The 20,652-nt window shown below is 42.6% G+C and overlaps 1 protein-coding gene across 2 annotated transcripts; it reads right to left on the bottom strand.

Moving 5' to 3' along the window:
- Window positions 1-44: 44 nt before the first annotated feature.
- Window positions 45-19,712, bottom strand: LOC112248469 (methylcrotonoyl-CoA carboxylase subunit alpha, mitochondrial). 2 transcript variants are annotated; one of them, XM_024417523.2, is made up of 19 exons: window positions 19,578-19,712; window positions 18,877-18,920; window positions 17,005-17,144; window positions 16,824-16,919; window positions 16,568-16,689; window positions 16,303-16,450; window positions 16,059-16,180; window positions 15,855-15,966; window positions 12,869-12,950; window positions 12,569-12,696; window positions 10,839-11,022; window positions 10,623-10,732; window positions 10,319-10,535; window positions 4,104-4,214; window positions 2,151-2,200; window positions 1,917-2,054; window positions 1,566-1,670; window positions 1,165-1,236; window positions 45-1,031 (listed from the first exon to the last, which is right to left on the bottom strand). In XM_024417523.2, the coding sequence occupies exons 1-19, from the start codon at window positions 19,628-19,630 to the stop codon at window positions 915-917; spliced, it is 2,151 nt and encodes a 716-aa protein (XP_024273291.1). In that variant the 5' UTR covers window positions 19,631-19,712; the 3' UTR covers window positions 45-914. The 2 variants fall into 2 exon arrangements, with proteins under 2 accessions (XP_024273291.1, XP_024273301.1); XM_024417533.2 differs by having other exon boundaries at window positions 4,128-4,214.
- Between the last annotated feature and the right edge of the window lie 940 nt (window positions 19,713-20,652).

The following is a 20,652-nucleotide window of genomic DNA, read 5'->3' as shown; positions in this document are numbered from 1 at the left end:
CTGTGCCCAGCATGGTAGTATACCTCTATAAAACCACAAAATGAGACATTTAGAGAATTTATCTGAAATGATCTTTTAGAAAAACAATTTGACAACCCTCAGCTAATTACAAATCAACGTGAATAATGGATGACCGCACAGTTTAGTAGACATAACTCACCACAGGAGTGTGTGCTTGCGGGGATTCAACACTAACTCTGACATATTACAACATCTATAAAAACCGTGCTCTGGCCCTTCTCTCTTCTTGGTTATTTGATGGTCTATCTATTTTGTATGTCACATGATATGAGAGATGACCATGTTATATGAATTCAGATGCCAGGCCATCTTTACCCTGGTATTACCTATTGGACTGTAAAGTAACCAGATTCTGGTCATTAAACAACGTGGTAGGCCTATGAGGTGAGGCTGTTAGCAAATAGCCCTTATTTAAATTTCACAGCCTGGAGTGAATCATGAGATGTAGCCTGAGTGCTAGACCCATTTGTGCCATCATTCAAACTCCTTAGGTTTGACAAGAGCATATGGGACCTGGCTATAGTGAAGCTAGAAGAAAAAAAACAGAAGTTTGAAGGAGAGGAAGAACAAGAACACCCACCAAAAAGCTAGTGGTTTAGTGGTTACAGTAGTACCATGAACCAAGCTACATAGAGAAACAGACTACAAGAGCACTTTGCAGAGTACAGTACAAAAGCCAGATGTCTACTTTCATACAGCCATCTGATAAAATAACCCAAAGCAAATATACCAGTATTGTTAAAGGGAATTTTCTGTCATCTCATACTGTGTTCAATGTGATCCACATGGACCTGTAGTGATGGTACAGCAGTTTGCAACTCCTATAGTAAATGCCTCTTTCCTATGACTTCTACAGTAACTCTGAAGGTTCACACATGGATATTCACACGAGATTATTCCTCTTCAGCGGCTTCCTCAAACTCAACCAGGGCTGCGTGTCTGTTGGCCTGGGAGCCCTCTTTGAAAAACACCTTCTTGATAACTCCAGCTTTAGGTGCTCGGATGGTGTGCTGCAGAGAGCGAGAGAACACAGTCTGAGGACCCACAGTTCAATGTAAGTGGCTACAGGGTTCGAAAAGTCAAAGTGAGCGAGTGTGTGTGGGTTGGGAGTGGACTCTTCAGTGTAGGAAATGACAAGCTCACCTCCATTTTCATGGCATTCATCACCATCAAGGCATCTCCCATTTGCACAGTGTCACCTGCCTTCACCAGCACCTAGAGGAAGAGGAGATTAAATTAAGAACCTTACCTATAGATTATAAAATTGCCCTGTTAATGTTAGGACAGGAGTCTCAATGTCTGTTTTTCCACAACTGACATTTATCAATTGGCATGTCTGAACGATGCACCCCATGTCATCAATAGGAGGTACAGATTAAATAATCTGCGGAGTGAGCTAATATCCCATGAATCAGAATGCCTGAGTGCTTACTGACCATCTGGCAGGAAATCATATTCAAGATCATCTGTCAGTGGCTGGGTCAGCTTTTATAGACAGAAATAATGGTGGTGAAAAAAAAAAGAGATGATCCATAATGTATTACCTTCTCAATGGTCCCAGTCATGGGTGCCACAGCTCCTCTCTGTGCTCCTGTGCTCACACCAGCCAGAAACTTGGGCACTGGAACGCTCACCTCTGCGCTGCCCTCCTGATGGGGAGAAGAGGGTGGGTTAGAAGACCTGAGAAGGAAAGTGACAGTGTTCTAGAGCAGGGTCCTGGGGCCCAATCTGGGTGCACGTTTTGGTTTTTGCCCTAGCACTACACAGCCGATTCAAATAACCAAGTTTTGATTATTTGAATCAGCTGTGTAGTGCTTGGGCAAAAACCAAAACATGCTTCCAGGGGGCCCCAGGACCGAGTTTGAGAAACCCTGCTGTAGTGGAGCGAGACTCACCATAGAGAAGAGGTGTACTGTGTTATCAAGGATGACCAGTTTGGGCCGGGACTTCACCCCGTTGACAGAGCAGTGCAGGAATGATGTCTGTCCCTCTGTCTCCACCTCCCCTGACACCTGGAACACTTCCCCTCCAATCTGATGAAGGGGACAAGACCCATCAGTCGTAAATCATGTGCCACAGAGAACTTTAGACATGTATGGCAATTTTTACAACACACACAGAACATGTACCTCCATAGAATAAGTCCCATCTGAATTGTATGTAACCGTTACTTCCACTTCTGCAGAGAGAAAAAAAAAAGTTGTGTGAAGTCTTTCCTCTGCCACTTAATAAATGGACTCATGCATTTTCTATAAAAGGCAAATCTATGATGTGTCCTATTCTAAGATTTATTTGTATGACATAAAATATGAATAACTTATCCTCAGTGGAAACAACTTATACATTTCATGTCACAAGTAAACAAAAAGCAGATTTAAAGCTCTTAAAGTACTTTTCTCTGTATTAAAATAAATATTCTCAGCAAAAGTGAAACATGAGAGTGACTAATGATGTCATATGGACTGCTGAAAGTTCAACTATAGTGAGGAGATGGGCTTGCTTATAGACGGAGGAATCAGACACACTAATTAAAATCAGTCATTACCACATTAATTATTTAAAAACAGTCATTAGAATAAGGTCTAGGAGGACAGACTTGGGCTCCTCATCAACATGAAGATTGACTTAGCATTTCAATCAAACCAGGTTCTACTGGCTGCTTTCTCTATGACAGTGGTCACCAACTAGTCGATCGTGATCGACCTAGGCATTCCTAGTCGATCTGCAAACATTTCTGTAAAAAACCCAACGATAAAGCCTTGCGTTACTATAATTTTTTTGACTCGCATTGTTGGCAGTAAGTTCACCTGATTCAGCTGCCCTGTGCACCGGGTAGGCAAAGGATTCCCATTTATAACCATTTTCATGTCTGAAGGTACCAACTCTGCCTTCTGGTGGTCCCAGAGAGCAAATCAAGTGCACTATATGCCTTCCGCTGGCCAATTGGTTGGATGGCTCAGAATACCGTGTCGGCAGTAACGTAGCAGGCGTAAAAGAAAGCCTACTGCGAGATTTAAAAATGTTTAAAACCATGACTAGAGAGAGACTGTCAACGAATACAGCAAAGAGCTGCTGGTTTTGAGTGACTGCATGGTTTAAGTTTACTCGGCACTGGCAACACTTTTTATTCAACACTTTTATAAGGAATCAAATACGCGTTCTTCCTACTACCACTCACGCTACAACCAGCACTGCAGCTGTAATGAATGAGTAGGAACATGTATCGATAGGTTTGTTTTATTATTAGTGGCTTGGGTCTTTTTTAATAGAGGAACTTTCTGTGTTCATAGGAGTAACAACATGATTTTGTGTAATAGTGCGAACTCGAGTTTCACCATCAGCTGGAAGACAGTGTCCCTTTTTGGTCAGTGTCAGCAGAGAAAAGGGAGAGCGGAGGGACATTGAGAGGCGGACCCTCAGTCTGCTGTGCTTTCCCTTCACTGAGACTGATGGCACCATCAGCCCAGTAAAATAAAATGTATGCTCACTCAGCTGTGCCTAACAAGTAATACAACAACTGATCTATTACCGGTGTGATCATACTGTCTACATCAAATTTTGAAATATATATATTTTTAAATGGTCTGAACAACAATGCACTGGCAGGGCAATTCAAGCACAGCCAATATGTGGTGAGAATGTATTGGGCCTATAGCCTACTGCAGGGTTCCCCAAATTTGGCCCGCGAGTGGTTTTATTTGTCTCTCCAAGTTTTGAGTATGTATTTATTTATTTTGCATGAGACTAAAAACGCCAGGAAATCAGCTCTAAGTGATATTAATTTTGTAAATAGGTTCCCATGTAGTCACACATAATAAAAGAGACACATGATCGTATACAAATGTAAGCAAGGTTTGAGAAATGATCATGTTTTAGTCAAATATAGTTGTTTGGGCGTCTTGCGTTCAATTTGCAGTCTACAATTTATTTGTAATTCTGATCCAGCCCCCCGACCATCCGCTCAAGAATTTATTTTTAAAAATGTCCTGCGGCTGAATCTACAGTAGTTGTTGATGATAAAAAGCGTAAGCCTATGCAACATTATGTCATGAACAAACAAAACAAAAAAATCAGTCTATGACCTGGTGAAGGAGGTTCGGACTCACTAGTTTCACCCAGCTGGAGGGTCATATTCCTACTGTATAGGATGTTCACCCTCCGGCCGTTACTGCAGGCAAAAGGAGAGAAGGGATCTGCGATGGGAGAAAAGAACAGAATTTAGGATCTCTTCCAACAGTTGCATAAATCTAATCAGAGTTTATTAGTCACATGCACATGGTCGCAGATTTACTGTAATTGCAGGGTTCAGTGCAATTCTTAAGCTCCAACAATACAGGTCAGAGATGTGAGTGAAACAATAATACCAAGTAAAATAGGTGTGTGTATATTATATATATATATATATATATATGGAGGCCAGGTCATCTGATGCAGCACTCCATCACTCTCCTTCTAGGTCAAAATGTAGCCGTTACACAGCCTGGAGGTATGTTGGATCAATGTCCTGTTGAAAAACAAATGATAGTCCCACTAAGCACAAACCAGATGGAATGGCGGATCGCTGCAGAAGGCTGTGGTAGCCATGCTGGTTGAATTCTAAATAAAATGTCAGACAGTGTCACCAGCAAAGCACCCCCACACAATCACACCATCTGCTTCATGGTGGGAACCAAGCATCAAATTTTATTTGTCACATGCGCCGAATACAACAGGTGTAGACCTTAGTGAAATGCTTACTTACAAGTCCTTAACCAACAATGCAGTTAAGAATAAACCACAAAAAAAGAGAATAATTAAAGAGCAGTAGTAAATAACAATACCGGGGCTATGGGTACAGAGTCAATGTGCAGGGGCACCAGTTAGTTGAGGTAACATGTAGGTAGAGTTATTAAAGTGACTATGTACAGATAATAACAGAGTAGCATCAGCGTAGAAGAGGGTGGGGGCAATGCAAATAGTCTGGGTAGCCATTTGATTAACTGTTCAGGAGTCTTATGGCTTGGGTGTGGAAGCTGTTTAGAAGCCTCTTGGACATAGACTTGGCACTCCGGTACCGCTTGCCGTGCGGTAGCAGATAGACTGTTCTATGACAAGGGTGGCTTGAGTCTGACAATTTTATAGAGGTCCTGGTATAGAGGTCCTGGATGGCAGGAAGCTTGGCCCCAGTGATGTACTGGGACGTACACACTACCCTCTTTAGTGCCTTGCAGTTGGAGGCCGAGCATTTGCCATAACAGGCAGTGATGCAACCCGTCAGGATGCTCTAGATGGTGCAGCTGTAAAATCTTTTGAGGATCTGAGGACCCATGCCAAATCTTTTCAGTCTCCTGAGGGGGAATAGGTTTTGTCGTGCACTCTTCATGACTGTCTTGGACCATGTTAGTTTGTCGATGATGTGAACGCCAAAGAACTTGAAGCTCTCAACCTGTTCCACTGCAGCCCCGTCAATGAGAATGGGGGCGTTCTCATTCCTCCTTTCTCTGTCGTTCAGTCATCTCCTTTGTCTTGATCATGTTAAGGGAGAGATTGTTGTCCTGGTACTACACGGTCAGGTCTCGGACCTCCTCCCTATTGACCGTTTCATCGTTGTTGGTGATCAGGCCTAGCACTGTTGGGTCATCAGCAAACTTAATGGTGCTGGAGTTGTGCAGTCATGAGTAAACTGGGAGTACAGGAGGGAACTGAGCACGCAACCCTGAGGGGCCCCCGTGTTGAGGATCAGCGTGGCGGATGTGTTGATACCTACCCTTACCACCTGGGGACGGCCCCATCAGGAAGTCCAGGATCCAGTTGCAGAGGGAGGTGTTTAGTCCCAGGGTCCTTAGCTTAGTGATGAGCTTTGAGGGCACTATGGTGTTGAACGCCGAGTTATAGTCAATGAATAGCATTCGCACATAGATGTTCCTTTTATCCAGGTGTGAAAGTGCAGTGTGGAGTGCAATAGAGATTGCATCATCTGTGGATCTGTTGGTGTGGTATGCAAATTGCTGGTGCGTCATGCAAAATGTTAACTAGCAGGATGGAAGGCAATGGCAAATTAGCCACCTGATCCTCACAAGGCACCCTGATCTTTTTACACAAAATCTCAGTTTCCTTCAACGAATGAAGGCGATCTGGGCTGGTCAGGTGTCTGTAGTATATCCCTCCCATCTGACTCATAGAAGAAAAACTCAGTCTAATCTGAGGGGAATAATCACAATTCTGATGTCCAGAAGCTATTTTTAGTGATGAGACAGTAGCAGCAACATTATGTACAAAACAAGTTAAACAATGCAAAAGAAATATTTAAAAAAATAGCATGGTTGGTTAAGAGCCGATAGGACGGCAGCCATCCCCTCATGAACATGCGGAGATCATCCGTTCACCTACTCTGTGTCTCACAAAGACACGGAGGTTGGAACCAAAAATCTCAAAGTTGGACAGATTTCTACCAGTCTAATGTCCATTGCTCATGTTTCTTGGCCAAAGAAGGTCTCCTCTTATTATTATTTGTGTCCTTTAGAAGTGGTTTCTTTGCAGCAATTTGACCAAGAAAGCCTGATTGACACAATCTCCTCTGAACAGTTGATGATGTGTCTGTTACTTGAACTCTGAAACATTTATTTGGGCTGATATTTCTGAGGCTGGTAACTAATGAAAGTATCCTCTGCAGCAGAGGTAACGATGGGTCTTCCTTTCCATTGGCGGTCCTCATGAGAGCCAGTTTCATCATAGCGCTTAATGGTATGGTTTTTGCAACTGCACTTGAAGAAACGTTAAACGTTCTTGAAATTTTCTTGATTGACTGACGTTCATGTCTTAAAGTAATGATGGACTGTCATTTCTCTTTGCTTATTTGAGCTGTTCTTGCCATAATATGGACTTGGTGTTTTACCAAATAGGGCCATCTTCTATATACCACTCAAACTTTGTCACAAGACAACTGATTGCCTCAAGCACATTAAGGAAAGAAATTCAATAAGGCACACCTGTTCATTGAAATGCAATCCAGGTGACTACCTCATGAAGCTGGTTGAGAGAATGCCAAGATTGTGCCAAGCTGTCATCAAGGCAAAGGGTGGCTACTTTGAAGAATCTCAAATATATTTTGATTTGTTTAACACTATTGGTTACTACATGATTCCATGTGTGTCATTTAATAGCTTTGATATCTTCACTATCCTTCAATGTAGAAAATAGTTTTAAAAAATAAAGAAAATGAGTAGATGTGTCTAAACTTTTGACTGGTACTGTATGACGTACAGTTGGAAGTTTATATACACTTAGGTTGGAGTCATTAAAACTTGTTTTTCAACCACTCCACAAATTTCTTGTTAACAAACTATAGTTTTGGCAAGTCGGTTAGGACATCTACTTTGTGCATGACAAGTCATTTTTCCAACAATTGTTTGTGCATGACAAGTCATTTTTCCAACAATTGTTAAGACAGATTATTTCAGTGTATCACAATTCCAGTGGGTCAGAAGTTTACATACACTAAGTTGACTGTGCCTTTAAACAGCTTGGGAAATTCCAGAAAAGTATGTCATGGCTTTAGAAGCTGATTGAATAAAATGTCAATTAGCCTATAGGAGGTGTACCTGTGGATGTATTTCAAGGACTACCTTCCAACTCAGTGCCTCTTTGCTTGACATCATGGGAAAATCATAAGACATCAGCCAAGACCTCAGAAAATAAATTGTAGACCTCCACAAGTCTGGTTCATCCTTGGGAGCAATTTCCAAATGCCTGAAGGTACCATGTTCATCTGTACAAACAATAGTACGCAAGTATAAACACCATGGGACCACGCAGCAGTCATACCGCTCAGGAAGGAGACGCATTCTGTTTCCTAAAGATGAACGTACTTTGGTGTGAAAAGTGCCAATCAATCCCAGAACAATAGCAAAGGACCTTGTGAAGATGCTGGAGGAAACAGGTACAAAAGTATCTATATCCACAGTAAGACGAGTCCTATATCGACATAACCTGAAAGGTCGCTCAGCAAGGTAGAAGCCACTGCTCCAAAACTGCCATTAAAAAAGCCAGACTACGATTTGCAACTGCACATTGGGACCAAGATCGTACTTTTGGAGAAATGTCCTCTGGTCTGATGAAACAAAAATAGAACTGTTTGGCCATAATGACCATCGCTATGTTTAGAGGAAAAAGGGGGAGGCTGGCAAGTCAAAGAACACCATCCCAACCGTGAAGCACAGGGTTGGCAGCATCATTTTGTGGGGGTGCTAAGCTGCAGGCGGGACGGGTGTACTTCAGAAAAATAGATGGTATCGTGAGGAAAGGAAATTATGTGGATATAAGCAACATCTCAAGACAGTCAGGAAGTTAAAGCTTAGTCGCAAATGGGACTTCCAAATGGACAATGACTCCAAGCAGACTTCCAAAGTTGTGGCAAAATGGCTTAAGGACAACAAAGTCAAGGTATTGGAGTGGCCATCACAAAGCCCTGACCTCATTCCTATTGAAAATGTGTGGGCATAACTGAAAAAGCATGTGCGAGCAAGGAGGCCTACGAACCTGACTCAGTTACACCAGCTCTATCAGGAGGAATGGGCCAAAATTCACCCAACTTATTGTGGGAAGCTTGTGGAAGGCTACACGAAACATTGGACCCAAGTTAAACAATTTAAAGGCAATGCTACTAAATACTAATTGGATGTATTTAAACTTCTGACCCACTGGGAATGTGATGAAAGAAATAAAAGCTGAAATTAATCACTCTACTATTGTTCTGAGATATCACATTCTTAAAATGAAGTGGTGATCTTAACTGACCTAAGACAAGGCATTTTTTACTAGGATTAAATGTCAGGAATTGTGAAACTGAGTTTAAATGTATTTGGCTAAGGTGTATGTAAATGTCTGACTTCAACTGTATGGATATATGTATACAAGCACACACTATGCAAAAGTATGTGGACAACCCTTCAAATTAGTGGATTCAGCTATTTCAGCCACACCTGTTGCTGACAGGTGTATAACATCTCCATAGACAAACATTTGCAGTAGAATGGCCTACTGAAGAGCTCGGTGACATTCAACTGTCATTCAACTGTCATTCACTGTCATAGGATGCAACCTTTCCAACAAGTCTGTTTGTCAAACTGTACAACCCCGGTCAACTGTAAGTGCTGTTATTGTGAAGTGTAAACGTCTAGGAGCAACAACGGCACAGCCACAAAGTGTTAGGCCACACAAGCTCACTTAATGGGACCGCCAAGTGCTGAAGCACGTAAAAATTGTCTGTCCTCGGTTGCAACACTCACTATCGAGTTCCAAACTGACTCTGGGAGCAACGTCAGCACAATAACTGTTTGTCGGGAGCTTCATGAAATGGGTTTCCATGGCCGAGCAGCTGCACACAAGCCTAAGATCACCATACGCAATGCCAAGCGTCGGCTGGAGTGGTGTAAAGCTTGCCGCTATTGGACTCCAGAGCAGTGGAAACATGTGTTTTGAATCACGCTTCACCATCTGGCATTCTGACGGACAAATCTGGGTTTGGCGGATGCCAGCTTTTAAAAAAACATGTTTTATTTTTTTAAACCTTTATTTAACTAGGCAAGTAAGAACAAATTCTTATTTTCAATGACGGCCTAGGAACAGTGGGTTAACTGCCTGTTCAGGGGCAGAACGACAGATTTGTACCTTGTCAGCTCGGGGATTTGAACTTGCAACCTTCCGGTTACTAGTCCAACTCTAACCACTAGGCTACCCTGCCCCAATATAGTGCCAACTGTAAAGTTTGGAGGAGGAATAATGGTCTGGGGCTGTTTTTCATGGCTCGGGCTAGGCACCTTAGTTCCAATGAAGGGAAATCTTAATGCTACAGTATACAATGACATTCTAGACGATTTTGTGCTTCCAACTGTTTCCTGTTTCAGCATGACAATGACCCTGTGCACAAAGTGAAGACCATACAGAAATGGTTTATCAAGATCGGTGTGGAAGAACTTGACTGGCCTGCAGAGAGCCCTGACCTCAACCCCATCAAAAACCTTTGTGATGAATTGGAACGCCGACTCTGAGCCAGGCCTATTCGCCCAACATCAGTGCCCGACCTCACAAATGCTTGTGACAGAAAAGCAGCAAGTTCCCCGCAGCAATGTTCCAACATCTAATGTGAAGCCATCCACAGAAGAGTGGATGCTGTTATAGCAGCAAAGGGGGAGATCAACTCCATATTAATGGCCATGATTTTGGAATGAGATGTTCGACGAGCAGGTGTCCACATACTTTTGGTCATGTAGTGTAGTTCTCAGTGACCTGTAGAGACAGGCCTGTTGTTGTTCCTCACCGTTGGACTTGTCTCTGAAGGTCTGAGTGCTGGCCCTCTCTCTGAGGAGCAGACCCAGGGCAGCCTGACACAGTGTGGCCCTGGAGGGAGGGATGGGTTTAGGGAACAGCTGCTCATAGTGCTGGGGGATGAAGCTGGTGGTCACATTCCCCGCCTCAAACTCTGGATGCCCAGACAGACTCAGCAAGAAGTCAATGTTGGTGTTGAGTCCTACAATCTGCCGGGATCAGTGGTCAAAGGTCAATCAAAAGTCTCTGACAGAAACAGAAATGGGATGTGTCCAGTGTGTGTATAATGCTCTTACGTTGTACTGGCGTAGACAGTATCTAAGCTTCTTCAGAGCAGCAGATCGGTCTTCTCCCCACACCACCAGTTTAGCGATCATGGGGTCATAGTGGGCTGACACTTCATCTCCTGAGAACACAGACAGGTACATCATCACTATGTGGTTAAGAGTTCTGTTTGACAGTCTAGTGTAAAATAGGTGTAAGTAGTTACAGGTAAGCTGGGTGTACTGTACCTTCCCTGACGCCCGTCTCGATGCGTGTGTATTCGTCTGCCGGGGGTGTAGACAGATGAAGGAGGGGTCCTGCCCCAGGGAGGAAGTCATTGTTGGGGTCCTCAGCGTATATCCTGGCCTCAAATGAATGGCCCATCAGTTCGATCTCGTCCTGCAGGAGGGGCAGCCTCTCGCCTGCAGCCACCTGAGAGCCAAATAGTTTATAATTGACTCGGTTTATCGTCTCTCTCCTGTTGTGGCTGTTCCCCCCCACCCCCCCACACACACACACACACACACACACACACACAAAGCCTCACCCTGTCACTCAAGCAACACAGTTCCTCCTCCTCGCGGTTAGATTCACTATACATTTGCATGCTGTTCTGTTAGGTCAAATGCAGTCAACAGATTGATCCAAAAGAGGAACGATGCTGCTTTCCACTTTGATTTTTAATATACACTGTGTGCAAAACATTTAGAACACTTGCTCTTTCCATGACAGACTGACCAGGTGAAAGCAATGATCCCTTATTGATGTCACTCGTTAAATCCACTTCAAGGGAGGAGACAGGTTAAAGAAGGATTTTTGAAGACTTATGCCAGTATCCCTGTGGAATGCTTTTGACACATTGTAGAGTCCATGCCCCGGCAAATTGAGGCTGTTCTGAGGACAAAATATTAGTTTGCATTGTATGAACATTTGGTAATGCCTGGGGTGAATTATCTCATTGATGGTTAGCTTATCTTTAGGACTGCTGTGTGATAGCATTACTGCTCTGTAATCTAATGTGGTAATCTTGTGGCTATCTATCACTACCGCTGTGCTGCGTAACCTCAGAGAGAAAGCCCATGTTATTAATTATCTACTGTACCTCTGAATACTTACAGTGGTGGCCAGGCGACATCATGTGTTGTTAATGTTTTGTACATTCAGTGTAAATAATTATATTACTATGATTCCAACAATTCACCCAAGTGTTTTGATCTAGATCACAAATCGAAAATAAAAAAGATTGCTATAAGATTTGTCTATCGTGGAGCCCTACATCAGGGTGGAGCTTTAACAAATTGTTCATTTAATCTTTATGCAGATTAAAATCCATAATCTCTGGGATTATGAGGTCTTCTAGAGGAGCTCGTAAATACACTCAACACACTGAGTCTACGAAAAATTAGGAAGGTGTTCCTAATATTGAGTTGCACCCCCTTTTGCCCTCGGAACAGCTTCAATTCATCAGGACATGGGCTCTACAAGGTGTTGAAAGCGTTCCACAGGGATGCTGGCCCATGTTGACTCCAATGCTGCCCACAGTTGTGTCAAGTTGGCTGGATGTCCTTTGGGTGGTGGACCATTCTTGATACACATGGGAAACTTTTGAGTGTGAAAAAACAACCAGTTTTGCAGTTCTTGACAAACTCACACCGGTGCGCCTGTCACCTACTACCATACCCCATTCAAAGGCACTTCAGTCTTTTGTTTTGCCCATTCACCCTCTGAATGGCACACAAGATATGGGTTTTAACTGTCTCAAGGCTTAAAAATCCTTCTTTAACCTGTCTCCTCCCCTTCATCAACACTGATTGAAGTGGATTTAACAAGTGACATCAATAAGGGATCATGGCTTTCACCTGGTCAGTCTGTGTCATGGAAAGAGCAGGTGTTATTCATGTTTTGTACACCCAGTGTATTAAAACACATCGATGTCCCCAACCTCCTCTTTCTGAAGGCATCCCTCTTTCCATCTTACCCTGAGCTGCCACTCCACCAGGTCAGTTCCAGTGATCATCTCAGACACAGGGTGCTCCACCTGCAGACGTGTGTTCATCTCCATGAAGTAGAAGTTGTGCTGTGCATCCATGATGAACTCCACAGTGCCTGCATAGAATCAGGGACATACTGTAAATGTGGTTGTCACACCGGTGCACAGGGTAGTCCAAAGGATGGGAAAGCATCTATTTAAAATATTACAACAACAAATAATGTTTTCATAACCCGCTAGTGAGTGAGTGTTCAAAGCAACAATGTTTGAGGTCCATTCTCTGCCCACCTGCTCCCACATAGTTGACGGCTTTGGCTGCTCTCACCGCTGCCTCTCCCAGTTTCCACCTCACCTCCTCGCTTATACCAGGCTACAAAGCACAGGTGCAAACACAAACAAAAAATAATTACACACTCGCATGGCCTAGGTTGTGCAAACCACAGTGCAGTCAAGTCTCCTATTCAGCATTTACACAGGAAACCAAGACATGTTACTTTAGAGCTAGGAGCAAAAATCGAATGTTATTGGTTGCATATACATATTTATCGCTGGTCTAGTGAAATGCAGCTAGCCTAGTGGTTAGAGCATTGGGCCAGTAACCGAAAGGTTGCTAGATCGCATCCCGAGCTGACACGGTAACAAGGCATTTAACCCACTGTTCCTTGGCAGGCCATCATTGTAAAGAAGAATTTGTTCTAAACAAACTAACCTAGTTAAATAAATAAAATGCTTATGATTCTGGCTCCAACAGTGCAGTAATACCTAACAATACACAAATCCCAAAAAGGAATTAATAAATATGAGAATGAGCTAGAGGTCGACCGATTAATCGGAATGGCCGATTAACTTGAAATTGGCCCTAATTTTCATAAATCAGAAATTGGTAATTTTTTGTTTTTTTACACCTTTACTTAATCTTTATTTAACTAGGCATGTCAGTTAAGAACACATTCTTATTTTCAATGACGGCCTAGGAACGGTGGGTTAACTGCCTTGTTCAGGGGCAGAACGACAGATTTTTACCTTGTCAGCTCAGGGATTCAATCTTGCAACCTTACGGTTAACTAGTCCACCGCTCTAACCACCTGCCTCATGAGGAGCCCGCCTGTTACACGAATGCAGTAAGAAGCAAAGGTAAGTTGCTTGCTAGCATTAAACTTAATCAATCCTAATCACTAGTTATAACTACACATGGTTGATGATATTACTAGTTTATCTAGCTTGTCCTGCGTTGCATATAATCGATGCAGTGCGCATTTGTGAAAAAGGACTGTCGTTGCTCCAACGTGTACCTAACCATAAACACCAATGCCTTTCTTAACATCAATACACAGAAGTATATATTTTTAAACCTGCATATTTAGCTAAAAGAAATCCAGGTTAGCAGGCAATATTAACCAGGTGAAATTGTGTCCCTTCTCTTGTGTTCATTGCACGCAGAGTCAAGGTATATGCAACAGTTTGGGCCACCTGGCTCATTGCGAACTAATTTGCCAGAATGTTACGTAATCATGACATAACATTGAAGGTTGTGCAATGTAACAGGAATATTTAGACTTAGGGATGCCACCCGTTAGATAAAATACGGAACGGTTCCGTATTTCACTGAAAGAATAAACATCTTGTTTTCGAGATGATAGTTTCTGGATTCGACCATATTAATGACCTACGGCTCGCATTTCTGTGTGTTATGTTATAATTAAGTCTATGATTTGATAGAGCAGTCTGACTGAGCAATGGTAGGCACCAGGAGGCTCATAAGCATTCATTCAAACAGCACTTTCGTGGGTTTGGCCAACAGCTCTGGTGTTTTATGACTTCAAGCCTATCAACTCCAGAGAATAGACGAGTGTAACGATGTGATGTGAAATGGCTAGCTAGTTAGCGAGGTGCGCGCTGATAGCGTTTCAAACGTCACTCGCTCTGAGACTTGGAGTGGTTGTTCCCCTTGCTCTGCATGGGTAATGCTGTTTCGAGGGTGGCTGTTGTCGTTGTGTTCCTGATTCGAGCCCAGGTAGGAGCGAGGAGAGGTACGGAAACTATACTGTTACACTGGCAATACTAAAGTGCCCATAAGAACATCCAATAGTCAAAGGTATATGAAATACAAATGGTATAGAGAGAAATAGTCCTAATAATAACTACAACCTAAAACTTCTTACCTGGGAATATTGAAGACTCATGTTAAAAGGAACCACCAGCTCTCATATGTTCTGAGCAAGGAACTTAAACGTTAGCTTTCTTACATTGCACTTTTACTTTCTTCTCCAACACTTTGTTTTTGCATTATTTAAACCAAATTTAACATGTTTCATTATTTATTTGGGGCTAAATTGATTTTATTGATGTATTATATTAAGTTAAAATAAGTGTTCATTCAGTATTGTTGTAATTGTTGTTATTACAAATACATGTTTAAAATCTGCCGATTAAATCGGTAGCAGTTCTTTTTTTTGTCCTCCAATAATCGGCATCGGCGTTGAAAAATAATCGGTCGACCTCTAGAATGAGCAGTGTCAGTGTCCGGAATATAAATATACACTGAGTGCTCTCTCCATGGCAGACTGGCCAGGTGAATCCAGGTGAAAGCTATGATCCCTCACCTGTTAAATCCACTTCAATCAGTGTAGATGAAGGGGAGGTGTCAGGTTAAAGATGGATTTTTGAGACAATTGAGACATGGATTGTGTATACGTGCGTTCAGAGTGTGAATGGGCAAGACAAAATATTTAAGTGCCTTTGAAAAGGGTATGGTAGTACTGTAGGTGCTAGGCGCACCAGTTTGACAGTTTGAGTGTGGTTTTCATGATCATCAGTTTCCCGTGTGTATCAAGAATGGTCCACCACCCAAAGAACATCCAGCCAACTTGACACAACTGTGGGAAGCATTGGAGTCAACATGGGCCAGAATCACTGTGGAACGCTTTCAACACCTTGTAGCATCCATGCCCCGACAAATTGGGGCTGTTCCGAGGGTAATATTAGCAAGGTGTTCCTAATGTTTTGTACACTCAGTGTATATGTATATATGATGGTGTGTATAGACATTGTGGACAGTATATTAATAGAAAAGGTGTGTACTGCAGTAGTTATATAGGATTAACTTAGACTATAATACAGTATGAAATGGGTAAAACAGTATGTAACATTATAAAAAAATACCAGTGTCGAAGCAGTCTAAGGTGCAAGGCAGAGTACCGGGTGGTAGCCGGCTAGTAACAGTGACTAAAGTTCAGGGCAGGGTACTGGGCGGAGTCCTGTACCCTGCACTTACCCCTGGTGCTTCCTCAATGATCTTCTGGTGCCTTCTCTGCACGCTGCAGTCCCTCTCAAACAGGTAGACAGCATTTCCATGCTGGTCCCCAAAGACCTGGACCTCCACATGTCTGGTCAGGGAAGGAATCTGGTCACACAACATCTAAACAAGGGTACTGTCTGAATCTCCAAAACAAATAGATATACAGCGTCTTCTACATACCTGGGGTCCTCTACAAATTTCTCCACTAGCATGACGTCATCGTTGAAGGACTTGCGAGCCTCTCGTCTCGCAGACTCAAGCTGCTCATGGAAATCTTCAGCGGTGTGTGAAATGCGCATTCCCTAGATAAACCAATCAGAACCATAGGAGCCTTGAAATACCAACCACACTATCATTCCATGAAACAATCATTTTGGTTTGGACATTGAGAGGTTCAAAACCGAATTTACAATATCTTACTTACTTTACCACCCCCGCCACGCACAGCCTTTATCATCACTGGGTAGCCGATCCTGACAGCCTCAGCTTGGAGCTTCTCATCTGATTGGTCATCTCCGTGGTAACCCTCGATGATAGGAACACCCGCAGCGGACATAATGTATTTTGATGTACTAGGAAAAAGAAGAGTAGATTTAAGATTTAACTTTTTAATAACCCTTATTCAAATCAGACTTACAACAAACAAAACTGAAAAGTGACTTGAAAAGAGAGGAGTCATTTAACTGTACCTTTTGATACCCATGTCTCTGATGGCAGATGATGGAGGACCAATGAAAATGATACCTTCCTGTTTGCACGCCTCAGCAAACTCTGTGTTCTCTGACAGGAAGCCATATCCCGGATGGACAGCCTATAACAAAAACACAATTACAAACATCAACTTATTCTTCAGTGATAGCTGGTATGGTGACTTTGAGAAACAGTGGATTGTCATAAATTAGAATTAAAAAAAATACTACAAATACAATACTGCACTTGACATACATGTGATCCAGATCTCTTGGCAACCTCCAAGACTTTCTCCATTGACAAGTAACTCTGCTGGGATGCAGCTGGCCCAATGTTATAGGCCTCATCTGCCTAAGGAATATGAGAGAAACCTCATCAATACAGTTGCATCTACAAACATAACACTGAGGGGTCAAAGTTGACAGCCTTGACATACCATGGCCACATGCATGGAATGACGGTCTGCATCACTGTATACTGCCACAGAGCGCACACCCATCTTCTTTGCTGTTCGCATCACACGGCAGGCAATCTCTCCTCTGTTGGCAATGAGTACTTTCTCTATCCTGCCTTGCCCTAAAGGAAAAGAGACCTGATCTATGAGTGATGTAACACATACCAATTTAGTAAATTAAACTCAGCAAAAAAAAGAAACCCTGTCTTTCAAAGATATTTGGATTTTTACGAATTAACTTCACAGATCTTCATTGTAAAGGGTTTAAACACTGTTTCCCATGCTTGTTCAATGAACCATAAACAATTAATGGACATGCACCTGTGAACAGTCATTAAGACACTAACAGCTTACAGACGGTAGGCAATTAAGGTCACAGTTATGAAAACTTAGGACACTAAAGAGGCCTTTCTAATGACAAAACACCTAAAACAAAGGATGCCCAGGGTCCCTACCCATCTGCGCCAACGTGCCTTAGGCATGCTGCAAGGAGGCATGAGGACTACAGATATGGCCAGGGCAATAAATGGCAATGTCCATACTGTGAGACGCCCGAGACAGGACGAACTACTGATCGTCCTCGCAGTGGCAGACCATGTGTAACAACACCTGCACAGGATCGGTACATCCGAATGCCACACCTGCGGGACAGTTACAGGATGGCAACAACAACTGCCCGAGTTACACCAGGAACACACAATCCCTCCATCAGTTCTCAGACTGTCTGCAATAGACAAAGAGAGGCTGGACAGAGAGGCTGGACAGAGAGGCTGGACAGAGAGGCTGGACAGAGAGGCTGGACAGAGAGGCTGGACAGAGAGGCTGGACAGAGAGGCTGGACAGAGCGGCTGGACAGAGCGGCTGGACAGAGAGGCTGGACAGAGAGGCTGGACAGAGCTCGTAGGCCTGTTGTAAGGGAGGTCCTCACCAGACATCACCGGCAACAACATCGCCTATGGGCACAAACTCAGTCGCTGGACCAGACAGGACTGGCAAAAAGTGCTTTTCACTGACGGGTCACGGTTTTGTCTCACCAGGGGTGATGCTCGGATTTGCGTTTATCGTCGAAGGAATGAGCATTACACAGAGGCCTGTACTCTGGAGAGGGATCGATTTGGAGGTGGATGGTCCATCATGGTCTGGGGTGGTGTGTCACAGCATCATCGGACTGAGCTTGTTGTCATAGCAGGTAATCTCAACGCTGTGCGTTACAGGGAAGACATCCTCCTCCCTCATGTGGTACCCTTCCTTCAGGCTCATCCTGACATGACCCTGCAGCATGACAATGCCACCAGCCATACTGCTTGTTCTGTGCGTGATTTCCTGCAAGACAGGAATGTCAGTGTTCTGCCATGGCCAGTGAAGAGCCAGGATCTCAATCCCATTGACCACGTCTGGGACTTGTTGGATCATAGGGTGAGGGCTAGGGACATTCCCCCCAGAAATGTCCGGAAACTTGCAGGTGCCTTGTTGGAAGAGTGGGGTAACATCTCACAGCAAAGACTGGCAAATCTGGTGCAGTCCATGAGATGCACTGCAGTACTTAATGCAGCTGGTGGCCACACCAGATACTGACTGCTACTTTTGACCCCCCTTATTCCATTTCTGTTAGTCGCATGTCTGTGGAACTTGTTCAGTTTATGTGTCAGTTGTTGAATCTTGTTATGTCCATCCAAATATTTACACGTTAGGTTTGCTGAAAATTAACAGTTGACAGTGAGAGGACGTTTTCTTTTTTTTGCTAAGTTTACAATGCTTCCTCTGCAGTTCAATCTCGATGGAGAATAATAACTTGAAAAAGAGACCATATTAAAATCAGCACTTTGGTGAATATTATTGTCCCATGTTACTTACCAACTGAGGCAAACCGTACTGATCCTTTGGTCCATATACATTTCCTAAGATGAGACAATCACAGGTCATTGCAGGACACAGACCTTGGTTGGACAGGTCATGTCAAGAGAGCACCTACAGTAGTTTCAGCCATTTACATAAATGAATGGCTTTCAAGGGCATACATGCTAATTGTATACCATGTACCACAGTGCAGGTGGCTGCCTTCACAGCTGGCTAACACTCGAATGCATAATGACCATTGCTCAAAGATAATGACTATTATCTAACTAGCTAGCTAGCTGATATATATGCATCAACTTAACTGCCCATTGCTTTGGAAAAAAAAACATTTCACCATTCAAATTGTTTAGCTAGCTGGTTTGTTAGCTGTTATGCTAAGTTAGTTACCTTTATTTAACCTTGCACAAAATCGGTGCATATTAAAAAATAATTAGGTTAACTACGTTAGTTATGTTGAAATACACGACACAAGATAGTGACTTAGTCGTTTTGGCTATATAATATTAACGTTACTTGTTTAACACTAAGATGATAACTACAATATTCTGATGCACGTTCGCTAGCTAGTTAGCCAGCTGGCCAACTGCCTAGACAAAAAGCTATAAACATTTTTCTTTTCTTCTTAGCAGTTCATTTATTTTGAATAGATAACTTGCAGTAATAGTAAACATAACATATGACAAGGATTATCGACTTACTGTTGAAATATTCTTAGACCCTGTATGGTTTGAACTTTCAGGACAGCAAACATGTCTGCTGTCTAACTGTCTAGTAGCAGTCGAATGAGGAAATTATACGCGTTTGTCTTTATGAAATCGATTATTTTGATTTACCAATTAAGCCTTAGCTAGTTACGATACTGCATTTTATAATAAGTATTATTATTATTATTATCGTTGGAACTGCTATTCTTTGAAATTATAAAACTAAAATATGCTCTAGTTTGGTGAAAATAACAACAAATACAGAGTGATGTCAAAAATGAAGTTCCATTTGCTAAGACTGTCTCTCTTGGGTACCCGTAAGATGATCAACCAATAGAAAAAGTCGAGACGGAGGTGGGGTCTCTGCGTTTCCGTTAGTTACCACAGCCACAAAGTAAAATCGGTCTATTTGGTAAAAATGTACGAAAACCAACAATTACTTTTTGGTCTTAATTTAAGGTAAGGGTTAGGCATAATGTTAGCAGTGTGGTTAGGGTTAGGTTAAAAATCAAGAAGATAAATTGTAGAAATAGACGAGGTTTGTGGCGTGTTTTATCTAGTGTCAACCGGGTCTCTGGACTGGCCGTGCTTTGCGGGATCCTTGAGTGTCCCTACACTATTGAAGTTGAAATGTAAAATGGTTATGGTTATGGTTAGTGTTTAAGGTCGGGAAATACTAAGGATCACGAATAGCGCTAAGCCTCAGGAGAGGTCACAGAGAGTTTCAAGACCGAATTAACAATGTCTTACAGAATTATATGTTTTTGGGCAGTGTGTTTTTATAAAAAGGCTTATACATGCATTTGATGATAATGTATTTCAATCCAGCTGGATAAAGCCACACGGGAATGTATGCACTCTTCAAACCAGAATATAATCTCCAAACATCAAAATTCTAATTGCTAAAATAAAGCCACTTTATTCAGACCATATTTGCTGATTGTGATTGAAAATGTACACAGAGCTTTCCTATAAGTGTTAACAACATTCACATATTTTTTACAGTAATAATGTTATTTATATTTTCTTTGCAGAAATATTTCATATTTAAAAACAACAATAGTGTATA

Source organism: Oncorhynchus tshawytscha, linkage group LG01 (genome assembly GCF_018296145.1).
Source record: "Oncorhynchus tshawytscha isolate Ot180627B linkage group LG01, Otsh_v2.0, whole genome shotgun sequence".
Taxonomy (NCBI): domain Eukaryota; kingdom Metazoa; phylum Chordata; class Actinopteri; order Salmoniformes; family Salmonidae; genus Oncorhynchus; species Oncorhynchus tshawytscha.
Note: the sequence above shows the minus strand (reverse complement) of the source record. Positions and strands in the feature narration are given on the sequence as shown.